This window comes from Podarcis vaucheri, assembly GCF_965113315.1.
Source record: "Podarcis vaucheri genome assembly, chromosome: 3".
Lineage (NCBI taxonomy): Eukaryota > Metazoa > Chordata > Lepidosauria > Squamata > Lacertidae > Podarcis > Podarcis vaucheri.
Genome location: NC_138761.1, coordinates 27,096,553 through 27,108,851, shown reverse-complemented (window position 1 = coordinate 27,108,851; position 12,299 = coordinate 27,096,553). Strand labels below are relative to the sequence as shown.

Below are 12,299 nucleotides of genomic sequence, written 5' to 3'. Positions count from 1 at the left end.
AGTGGAATTTGCTGCCAAGGAGTGTGGTGGAGTCTCCTACTTTGGAGGTCTTTAAGCAGAGGCTTGACAACCATATGTCAGGAGTGCTCTGATGGTGTTTCCTGCTTGGCAGGGGGTTGGACTCGATGGCCCTTGTGGTCTCTTCCAACTCTATGATTCTATGAGAACAGAAATCGTGCAGCGGCAGTGGGAGGCCCCATTAGCTAAAGTGGTATCTCGGGTTAAGAATGGTTTCAGGTTAAGAACGGACCTCCAGAACCAATTAAGTTCGTAACCAGAGGTACCACTGTACATTTTAAAAGCAAGCATAACATTTTCATGGGAGCTCTTACCAGGAAGACCTGGTCCTCAGTAAATTTATTGAAATGCTGACGTGGATCCTTGTGTTAGAATAAATTGCGTACTTCTGGAAAGGTCAGGGCTGAAATGTGCTGTGGAATTAGTTTTGTATTTTGCTGCCTTTTTATAGTAGATTTAACTCCTCCTTTGCTGTTCCTCAGTTTTGGTATGATGAGTACATGCCATGTGTTGAATGAAAACTGGAGATATCTTGAAGCAATTGTAGAAAGAACATGGTTTAGGCTTGGAAGCTTTTTTTATGCAGTCACAATGTTAAAAAGTACATCTTGGATTTGAATGGGCTTACTTGATTTTATCTCATTGTTATTCCGATAGGCGAGTTATTTTAACGGTTACTGTATAAAAAAGTTTTCTTCGTCTTTGTTGTGGAAGTTGTCATCGCGTTCAGTGGTTTAGCTTTTTATTCAGTAGTGCTTTGTTATTTTCCTTTTTATCTTCATCTCTTGACTATTGGATGAATGGTTTACATTATTGTGATCCGGACCTGTTATCTCCTCTTGCTTGTTCTCTTCATATTACATTGAGAAAAAGACATAATCTCTTCTAGGCTGCCTCTTAAGCCCTTGGATCACACTGCAGTACAGGGCAAATATTACTTAACAGTGTTACATTGCAAATCTGAAAATAGCCCTGAATAATGACAGTCAGTAACCAAACTAGATGTGACAGTGGCAGAACCTTTTGTTTAAACCAGCTCTGAACCCTGCGCTTGCTACTTACATCTCTCTAGTGATGAGGTAATCTTTGAGTGATGGGTTTAGTTCCCTTTCCTCTAAAATCTAATCTGGTCTCTGCTTTATATGTGATTGAGGCGGGCTTCGGCTTTGAACCCATCATATACTTAAAGCACCTACCCCTCCAAATTCTGGGAACTGTAGTTTATTTCTCTCAGAACTGTATTTCTCAGCACCTTAAACTACAGTTCTCAACCCCCCCCCCCCAGGTAGAGGCATGCTTTAAATGTATGGTGTGGTTGCAGTTTTAGAAGACTGAAATGAATTAATCTTCTGCTGTTTGAATCCAATCTGGCCATAGACTAGGAAGTCTTTTTAGCATTCTTCAAAAGCTGATCAAAAGTTGCTGCTTACCTTATTCCAGAGTGGAGGTGATTCCATAAACCGGGTAACAATACTGAAAGGGTCATTTCCTGGTTGTTGCAAGATGGGACCTCAGCATGCTTTGACACAACCAGACAGGTCTCAATATACAGGTTGAGGGTGTCCAGCTTCCAAGTTGTTTACAGCTTTGTAAGTTGACAAGAGAACCTTAAACTTGTCTCAGCAGCAACTTGGTGCCCACTGCCCAGGTCAGTTCTTTCAGAAGTGGTGGAAAATGCTCACGGCAGGTAGCGCAATCAGCAGTTTATCTGCTTTATTCTGCACTAGCTTTGGTTTTAGACCAGTGTTAAGGGCAGCCCTACTTAGAGTGAATTCCAGTAGTCTGTATTCCGGTATAGTCTTGGAAGTTACCAGTATGTGGGTCACTGTGGCCAAAGTACCCAAGTAGACATAACTGGGTCGGGTCAGGATCCCCCTATCCACATTTCGGTAATATACATCAGATCAGCCTCTTCATCCATAGTCAAATCATGAATGGGTCTTATTATGGACTGACTTGGGATGTGGCAGTGAACCAGACAAATACAAAATTTATTGGCATCTACAGTTTCAGGGGGGTTTTTTTTGGTCTACTAATTGCAAATCAACCAAAGTTCTGCACCCTGGAAAGCTATATCCTGCAAATTACATATTATGTACGTTTTGCTGATTTGGTCTAACCAAATTCATCACACCATTTATCACTGAACAGAAATAGAAACAGCTTATTTAAGATACTTCCACCCACGCTAGGAGAGCTGATCTGCCCCATTTGCAAAGTAGAACATTAGGAGAGAGGAATGCCTGCATCAGGATAAGCCAACATGGTGCTCTTCCGATGGTGGACTACAACTCCCATCATCCCTGGTGAGTGGCCCTGCTTGCTGGAGCTAATGTGAGTTGGAGTACAACAAGATACGGAGGGTACCATGTGGGCTTCCCCTGGCCTATGCAGATGCAGAAGTGAAGTGTGTAAAGCAGATAGGAAGTGGCTGAAAAAGGAGATTATTTTTTAAAACACCATTGCCCTCTCTTGCATTCCCAGTTATATGTATTTTGCTGCTTCTTTGAAAGTTCATTGTTTACAGCTATATTCAGTTAAAAGGCGAATGATTTGGGGAGACTAGAAACTGACCTCTGACCTATTTCATTCAGGATTTTGTCGGGCAACCCAAGTGTTAATGAGCAGCCAGAACTTGGGCCATGCCAAAGGTTGGTATACCAATAGCAAGATGTGTTTAGAAGCAGTTCAAAGTCAAGGCTAAAGTAAACTTTGTTCTGCAACTATGCTTTTAAATACCGTATTTTTCGCCCTATAGGACGCACTTTTCCCCCTCCAAAAATGAAGGGGAAATGTGTGTGCGTCATATGGGGCGAATGCAGGCTTTCGCTGAAGCCTGGAGAGCGAGAGGGGTCGGTACGCACCGACCCCTCTTGCTCTCCAGGCTTCGCGGACCTCTCCACAAGCAGCAGGAGTGCTCCCGCTGCTTGAGGAGAGTTGCCTGCATGCCGAAGCCTGCGCGCGCTGGGATCAGCGCGTCCAGGCTTCGCAGACCTCTCTGCAAGCAGCGGGAGCGCTCCCGCTGCTTGCGGAGAGTTGCCGGCATGCTGAAGCCTGTGCGCGCTGGGATCAGCGGCTCCAGGCTTCGCGGACCTCTCGGCAAGCAGCAGGAGCCAGCGCTGGGCTCCCACGGCTTGCAGAGAGCTGCCTGTTTGGGGCTGGGGTCGGGGGAAGCTCAGGCCTCCCCCGCCCCGCGCCTGGGGGAAAAAAATAATTTCCCCCCCTTTATTTCCCCCCCAAAAAACTAGGTGCACCTTATGGGACGGTGCGTCCTATAGGGCGAAAAATACAGTAACTAGCTGCTTGTATATCACTGAACTTTTCAATTGTTCAAGCCTTTTTTTACATGGAACATCTTAATTTTATTTTATTTTTTAAAATTGTTAGACATCATAGAACAACTTGGATTGAAGCATTTAAAAATGTTCTGTCCTAGATCAGGTATAATAAGGTGTACCAGACTGTGTTGATCAAGTTACGCCTACTTGGCTTGTACCTTATATAATTTATGATGTCAAATGGGGACAGGTAAAGACAGGCTTTGGCCAAAAGGGGTTTGCAGGCACCATTATTCAGCTGTTTGGCAATGCCTGCAAAGCCCTGTGCACTAGATTCTGCAAGCACCGATGATCAGATGATCATTGAGGCTTCCAAAGTGATATGTTTTTGCCTTTTTGGTTTGATTTCAACCAAAGCAGCAGACAGTATTTCTTTCAGAATTTATATAGTATGTCTTTATTTTTATTTAAAATGCTTTTCAGAATTGTGTTCATACAGTGTTAAAATCCACAATACGGTAATTACGGCTTGATTACTGTAATTCACTCTACACGGGGCTGCCCTTGAAGCTGACCCAGAAACCAGCGGGTGCAGAATGCCGCGGCGAGACTCCCTACAGGGTCCTTGCCGCGGGATCACATTCATCCAGTGCTTTACCAGCTGCACTGGCTCCCAGTGAAGTACAAGCTCAGGTTTAAGGTGCTGGTTTTGACCTTTAAAGCCCAGTGTGGCTTAGGACCCTTGTACCTACGGGACCGCCTCTCCTGGTATGCCCCACGGAGAACCTTAAGGTCCATAAATAACAACACTTTGGAAGTCCCAAGCCCCAAGGAGGTTAGATTGGCCCCAACTAGGGCCAGGGCCTTTTCAGCTTTGGCCCCAACCTGGTGGAACGTCGTACCGCAAGAGATCAGGGCCCTGCGGGATTTTACATCTTTCCGCAGGGCCTGCAAGACGGAAGACGGAGCTGTTCCACCTGGCCTTTGGGCTGGACTCAGTCTAAACACCCCCCCCCATATATATATATATTTAATGGAACCCCTTATATGGGATTTGTATATAAATTTTCCCTCGGCTCTTTTTGCTGGCCCATGTACGACCAGCATGGATAGTTGGCCCCAGTGAATATTTTCTCCCCTTATGGCTTTGATCTATGGGCTACCACTAAAACGAGGCTGCATATTAAGCTGCATTTTAAACTGTATTCTAACTTCTATTTTAATCAACTATTGTTGTTTCCTACTGTTTTTACTGTATTTATATTCAATGTTAGCAGTCCTGAGCCCGGTCTTGGCCGGGGAGGGTGGGGTATAAATAAATTGTTGTTGTTGTTGTTGTTGTTGTTGTTGTTATCATTATTATTAAAACATAAATCTTGGGCTAGAATAGAATTTTGCTTGGTCTGTGTTTTTAAGTGAACTGATATAATTCACATCTCCCTCACTAATACATGAATTGGAACATAATTCTTCTTTAGTTTTCATCTTCTCCAAATTTTGCAATGCAGCTCTCAGATCACATGTAGAACAAGTCCAGGGAGGCAAAGTCCACTTGAATGAAGGAAATCTTCTCAATTCCTTTGGTTGTGTCATACAAATGTGGACTTCTTGGAGAAGTCGTGAAAGATCTGGTTCGGGTTTTTATTTTGTGTTCTGTATTTTCATTATGTTCTCATTTAGTGTATCTCTATCACAGTGACAAACGTAAACAATGACTTACCATTATTTTGCTCCTCCCCGTTCATGTTAGCTGGGCACTGGTAGAAAACACGTCACAATCCCTTTGATGTCCACACCAAGGGATCATAATTATTCTGCTTCCAACAAATCATGATTTCTAGCCAAAGTTTGTTCTAATAAATCACAATCAGTAATCCAAAAATGAAACAAAACCACAATCTCTGGTTCAGATCGTTTTTGGGTTTTTTGTATTTTGTTTTAAATTGAATATGAAGTAATAGTGCCACTGTATTCTGCTCTGGTCAGACCTCACCTGGAGTACTGTGTCCAGTTCTGGGCACCACAATTCAAGAAGGACACTGACAAACTGGAACGTGTCCAGAGGAGGGCAACCAAAATGGTCAAAGGCCTGGAAACGATGCCTTATGAGGAACGGCTAAGGGAGCTGGGCATGTTTAGCCTGGAGAAGAGGAGGTTAAGGGGTGATATGATAGCCATGTTCAAATATATAAAAGGATGTCACATAGAGGAGGGAGAAAGGTTGTTTTCTGCTGCTCCAGAGAAGCGGACACGGAGCAATGGATCCAAACTACAAGAAAGAAAATTCCACCTAAACATTAGGAAGAACTTCCTGACAGTAAGAGCTGTTTGACAGTGGAATTTGCTGCCAAGGAGTGTGGTGGAGTCTCCTACTTTGGAGGTCTTTAAGCAGAGGCTTGACAACCATATGTCAGGAGTGCTCTGATGGTGTTTCCTGCTTGGCAGGGGGTTGGACTCGATGGCCCTTGTGGTCTCTTCCAACTCTATGATTCTATGATTCTATGAAGAGAAGACAAACAGGCCAGATAGGTGCATACATAGTAAACCATTAGCTAACTGCTTTGAGGCTTTTTTTTTTACATTCAAGCAGTATATAAATTCTAGTTTAATGTGGAGTGCAAACTGGGTCAGTTTGTATTATGTGCACTGTAATAAGTAGCATGCATTAAGCTGCTCCATTACTCAAACCTAAATCCTTTTAAAAATCAATATAATTTACATACTTCTAATTATATGCTGAATAAGTAATATAACCATTAGCCTTTAAGGTCCCACGAAAGTCTTTGTTGTTCATACAAAGAATTGTAACATTATATTTTACTTTCATGCTTTGGTTTTAAACGTGTTGTGACTTTCACTGAGCAATCAGGGTTGTTGGGTAGCTAGGTTGTTTTTTTTAAAAAACTGTTCATTGCGGTTGGATATGAACTCCTGTCTCCATAGCATGTTCAAACTACTGGGCTTCTCTTTTTTAAAAAAGGATTATAAACATTTGCTTGCTGCACTGTGTAATTCATTTCTCAGGACAAAGCAGGAGAAATTTAAACCGATGAATAAAAGCACATTTAACTGAAGAAATTATTTGTTGAAACACATGGTTAAGTGAGGTTCCTCTTGGGAGCTTATTTTTCTGTGTGCACAGTGAATCAGACTCAAGAGCAAGGGAGCGTTGTGGAAGCTGGCTGCAAGCTGTGCTCTTATTTCCTCTCTGCAACAGAGAAGAGACTAGAGATGTCATACATTTCAAGGCAGGTAGGAATGAAAGGCATTCCTCAAACCCTCAGCCTACATTTGTAATAAAATAAGGAGGACTTTGACTTATGGAGCTTGAAGGTTGGTGGGAGGAAGAAAGACAAACTAGGCAGAAGTAGCACAAAAATTGCCCAAGGCAGAACCATTAACATTTATAACATGATACAGGGAGGGAGGTTTCAGAAATAGTTACTGATAAAGGCTGGAGTTTGCCCTACCTGGAGTATAGAGTTACAAATGAGTTGAGTGAATAACTGTTTTTCGACTGAGAACTTCAGAAAGATTAGTTTTCAAATGAGGCAAGATGGAGTAATTGTTCCAGGGTTGCTGCATGGAGGAAGGGGAATCGAATGCCCCCATTGCTATTCACACTACTGATCATAGAACCATAAAATTGTAGAGTTGGAAGAGACCCTGAGCATCATCTAGCCCAGCCCCCTGCAATGCAGGAATATGCAGCTGCCCCATATGGGGATTGAACCTGCAGCCTTGGCATTAACAGCACCGCACTCTAAGCAACTGAGCTGTAATGAGATGGGAGGGAGCACGTAGGTATATGCAGGGGGGAATAATTTCAAAAGTTGCTATCCTGAAGCTCCATTTCCCCACTTCAGGGCTGGCCCACCCATGAGGCAATGTGAGGCAACTGCCTCAGGTGGCAGCATCCACAGGGGCAGAAGATCTGGTCTCTAAGGAACGTATCACCTGCCACCGCTGCCACTGCCTTGGCAGCAGTGGAGGCCAGCACCCCCCATGCTGCCTCTACAGTGACCTCTTGGCAAATAGGAAGCAGTGCTGGTCTCCTCCCAATCCTTGTTCCTGATGTAGATCTTCATTCATCCCTTCTCCCCTGGTGGAAGGAAACACCATTTTGTGGTTTGCCTCAGGTGACAAAATATTTTGGGCCAGCCTCCTTGCCGCTTTGGGTTGGGGGGGGTGAGAACCATGGGAGATCTAACAATGGACCTCCAGTCCTCTCTTCAAGTTTAGCTCTCCACTTTGAGTGCAAGTAATAACCCAGAAATTGCAGGAGGGAGAGGAAGGTAGAAGCACCATTATTGCACCTGGCAAGGAATGAGAGCGGCCTTCCTCACTTTGCCTATGTGTATTTTACATCATTAATATCTGAATATGTCCTCATTTCGCTTTTTTGGTTCATGGGTCTGTTTATATTACAACTCTGTTGTGAACCACCTAAACTCAGAGCTATAGTTGCCTGCCCTCGGGTCTATGGTTACAAATAAACAGAAACTGAAATACTTTGCCATGCAGTAGACATTCCTCCCTCCTCTCTCTCTCTCTCTCTCTCTCTCTGGTGTACTGTAATTTATTACTTGATTGTAGGTGCAGTCTTCAAATGTCCTCAAATGTCCGGCAATAGGAACAATTTGTAATGGAAGTGCTTGTTCTTGTTCAGTAGCCCTTTAAACAGTTTACCTCTGGATGCTCCTTGGCCATTTCACAGGGGAGCACATCAATGTTCTTGTTTAGTTGCTGCACTCCTGGTGATTGATAGATTGAGCGGTTTGTTTGTTTTTTAAGCCTTTATGCATGGAAAGAAGCACAAAAAAAACCTCTCAAACTATGTTTGTTTTCCTTGCTCCAGCGGTCTGAAGGCTAAAGGGTCGCTTGCGAGCATGACATTGTAGAAGGGAGGGTTTGACCACAGAGCCATGGCAAACTTTAAACCCAGCCAGATTAAATCTAATTCATTCGTTTCTGTGCAGGTCACAAGCACTATTGATTCTGTCCTGTTGCTTAGGGCCTTGCCAGCACTAGGTTTTGATCTGGTGGAGTGGATTCTAGTCCACAAAACTTAACCCACTTTTTTCAGACACTGGCCACAGACCACTTTTAACTGGGCCTCCGTGCCATAGCCTGCAAGCCATACCATAATCTTTGGGTTGATTCCATAAAAGGAAGAACCTCTTAAGGAAAGCTAAGCTGTGAAATAGTTTGCCACAAGGCAAATGCCGCAGCAAAGAATTTAGCAGTAATCAGATACGGATTAGCTATTGGTAGAAAGTGGTGACAGTAATTGCCAGCTGATTATGCCAAGCTCTGCCTCCACCTGCCACTGTTTTGCGACTGGCTTCTCCCCTGTATCTCCTGTTTCCTGTCTGGTGGGCCTCAGGAAGCATCCTAAAGTGGCTTGAGGATAGAGCATTTGAGAACCCCTTTTCTGGCCTGCCATCATTGCCTTGGCTTTTAAGGCGCCACAATAGTGTCTCTGGCTTTTGCTGCAACACACACAGCAACTTTCTGGTGCTTGCTTTTGGTTTGTTTGTTAAACTACTGTTTTTAAGCCCACCTTTCTAGAACTGCTTAAGGCAACCAACAATCAACATTTACGGGAACATCATATCTATAAACGCAGAAAAAGCAGTCCAAGCTTTCCTACAGAGTAAAACTCAGGAGTGACTTTTTTAAAAGCCATCAATTCCTCATGCCCCCAAGCTTTCCTAAATAAATGAGCTTTACATAACTGACAGAAAGCCGAAAGGGAAGTATACAATCAGGATTTCTGTTGGAGGTCATTCCACAGCCCTGAGTCACCACTGGGGGCCCTGCTCCAAACACCACATTCCTTTACTTGACTTAATCTGGTCCTTTGATAATGATGACAATAGGCAGATAGAGGTGCTCGCCAAGTTCCCAGGTTATGAAGTGTTCTCGGGGTTTTTGCAATATTGCTTAAAAATGTAAATGGGAATTATACTATTGAGAGGTTTTCCCCCCTTGCCTGCATTAATAGTACCGGGGGGGACGGGGACCTTTTACCTGCTGCCCTTTGCTTCTCTGGCATGACTGCAGTGAGCTGCTGGTTTCCATTAACCACATCCAACACGGCATCCAAACTGTTAAACCAGAACTGGGAAACTTGCGGCCTTCCAGATGTTGCAAGACTACTACTTCCATCACTTCTGTCCCTTGGCCACACTGGCTGGAGTGATGGGAGTTGGAGGCCAACAACATCTGGAGAAACATTATTTACCCACCTCTGTCTTAAATTATGGTTAACATTAACCACAGTTTGTTTGAACAAACTCGCTTCATAATCCATGGTTTGAAGTTGGCTTGTTTTAAACCAAACATGCTTTACATTAACAAGTAGAAACAGAAGTGAAAAGCTTCTGAACTAGTCCACTTTAGAGGAAAAGAGGAGCAGCTACAAGGCCAAGGGTCACTGATTTGTTCTCCTCGTGCAACACCAGGCAATGCCTGATATCCTTTCTGCTATCTAGTGCATTTAAAATTTTCAGGTGTCAGAATACAGATTCCTGTTTTTGAATTGACACATTTAAAGTGCCTGTGTCAATTTCATGACGATTCCCCCCCTTAAAGATAGTATGCTCTGTAACCAATATTGTCATCCTTACTTAATTACCAATGTATTGATTAGTGAATGTGTTCTTTTGATGTTTAATTTAGGAACTGCAATTCAGTTTTATCTTACTGCTGCAGATTTTTGGGTTCTTTATGCTTGTTCTTCTAAGTTTATAAATTAATGTGGTCTGCTAGAATGCCTTTTGAATTGACTGTTTCTATTGTGCTGAAGAAAATAATTTTGCTTAACTCATATATATATATACATATATATATACATTACATTGGCTTGTAATGACATTTTAAAATATTTTTTAACTTTAAGAAATATGTGGTTTTAAATAAGTTTTTCCTTTCCCTTTCCCCCCCAAAATAGTCATAGAATGGGGAGATGATATTAAAACCATCTCAGAAGATGAAGCTGTGATGTTGGTGAACCATCAAGCAACAGGAGACATTTGCACCCTAATGATGTGCCTTCAGGACAAAGGCACGGTATGCTATTTTTGTATTCACCGCTGTTTCATACTGGGTAGGCCATATTGAGAATATGCTCCGAATCATAGCACTGGAGACCACTGCCAAGTCTGGTACCTAGCCCTGAGACTCAAATTCACATCTATTTAATGGATCTAGCTGCCCTCCTTCCCCTGCAGAGTGGCCCAGATCCTCCAGATGGCTGTGCTATAGAAGCAGGGCATACAGACACCAGAGTTGTTTGCAGGGCAGGAATCATTTAGCAATCCAAGTGGCCCAGGAAAGCAGATCAAACTAAGTGACTGAGGAAAGGCACAAAGTAAGAGAGGCTTCCCCGTGTCCACTTCTGGAGAGGAAAGGAGTTGAAATTGCACAGTGAATGTTACCCAGGAATGGAAAGCAAAGCAGGGGGCATTCAAGGATAGCAAACATCCTTTTAATTTTGCCTTCATGTACTGTAGACAATGCTTGCTGAATAAAAATGCACTGCACTGCATTAGTCTTTCATAATAAAATGCTCATAAACCTTGACTGCTATGTTCAGGTGATAAAATGGGAATTATGCATTTCCCATTATCTTCAGTTCTGAAAATGGGATATGGCCTGCAAACAATATTTGTTTAGAAATATTTATGGTCTTTACTCCAATATGGTTGAAATGGGAAGCATTTGATTTAGTGTTTTATTTCTAGTTAGTGCAAGGCTATAAAAGTGAATACATGCCATCCATCTGTTTGTTTGTTTTTTAATCAAATGAATGTGGGTTGAAATAAATTGTTCTGAACATCAGTCCAAAAATGAAATTGCTTCCAGTAGTTTGTGTGTGTGCATGTAATTGTGATGATACCAGAATTCTTTATTAGTCTGTTCAAATGGTAAACCCAGCAGGTTCATAATTCCTGTTTGCATAATGAACCCCAACTTGAAGCCAGTGAAATTTATTACAAGCTAAACTCTCTTTTCTGTGCCTCTGTCATCTGCGTGGAACTCCATCTTATAGCAAGCTCAGATTTTGCCTATTGTAACCCTTTAGTTACCGAAGGAGATGAAAATATCCCATGTTGTACATGTTCAAAGAAATTTTCCTTTTACCACTTGGGTTCTTTTGACAAAGTGTAGCAAAGCAGTTTAAAAGTTTGGATCAGAAACTATACAACCACCAATCACTTTGGAGAATCAGACATGTTGATTTGCACCATTTCTTTCTTGCTCGTGGTTGGGCATTCTTTTCTCCTCCAGATAGTTACTACTGACCCTCCACCCCCCGTATCAAATATAAAGTTTCTTTTTTCTTTTTTGTAAGTAAAGCACGACTTGACTCAGGTTCTGGGTGGCACTGTGAAGGAGATGAGAAAGGCAATGCATTCTCTCTGTGTTCAGCCTTTTGCAGTACCTGCATAAATTCCTGCCTGTTGTCCTCCCCAACACCATCTCCACACAAAATTGTAGCATGCGGAATTCAGTTCAGTCTGCATCAAATGCTAGCTAGGAAGCAAACCTGGTACCCCAATGACCCCAGGACAGTGGAACTCAGTAATTTCACGGGGTTAGATGAGATGACCCTCGTGGTCCCTTCCAACCCTACAGTTCTATGGTCTATGTGGCTTGTAGAGTTAATCACCATGGAAGGGTACCATTATCCCTTCTTGATAAGCTGTATTTTGGAGTATTTATCCCTCACTGTGTCCCTCAAGAGAAGTTGTCTGGAAGGAACTACTTTTTCAAACAGCAGTTTTTGCACTTTCAGCTGCTGTTACAAGATGCTCCCAGTACAAACTTTGAAGATGGCATTGGTGGGACCGTACATCTCACCATAGATATTTGCAGTAGCTAATGAGTACAAGACTACATGTCTTGTTACTACTCATTGGTTTACAGCTGCAGATATGGGCAGTCTGGCGAGACAACAGGTGGTTCTAAACATGCCTGGATTTGGCTGTGTACATG

At 42.8% G+C, this 12,299-nt stretch overlaps 1 protein-coding gene across 3 annotated transcripts in view; it reads left to right on the top strand.

The window, feature by feature from the left end:
* LPGAT1 (lysophosphatidylglycerol acyltransferase 1) overlaps positions 1–12,299 on the top strand; it is a 65,487-nt gene that overhangs the window by 17,822 nt on the left and 35,366 nt on the right. For all 3 annotated transcript variants that reach the window (XM_082217837.1, XM_082217835.1, XM_082217836.1), the window contains one exon: positions 10,252–10,370. In XM_082217837.1, coding sequence (XP_082073963.1) covers positions 10,252–10,370 — 119 coding nt within the window. The remainder of the gene's footprint in view (positions 1–10,251; positions 10,371–12,299) is intronic.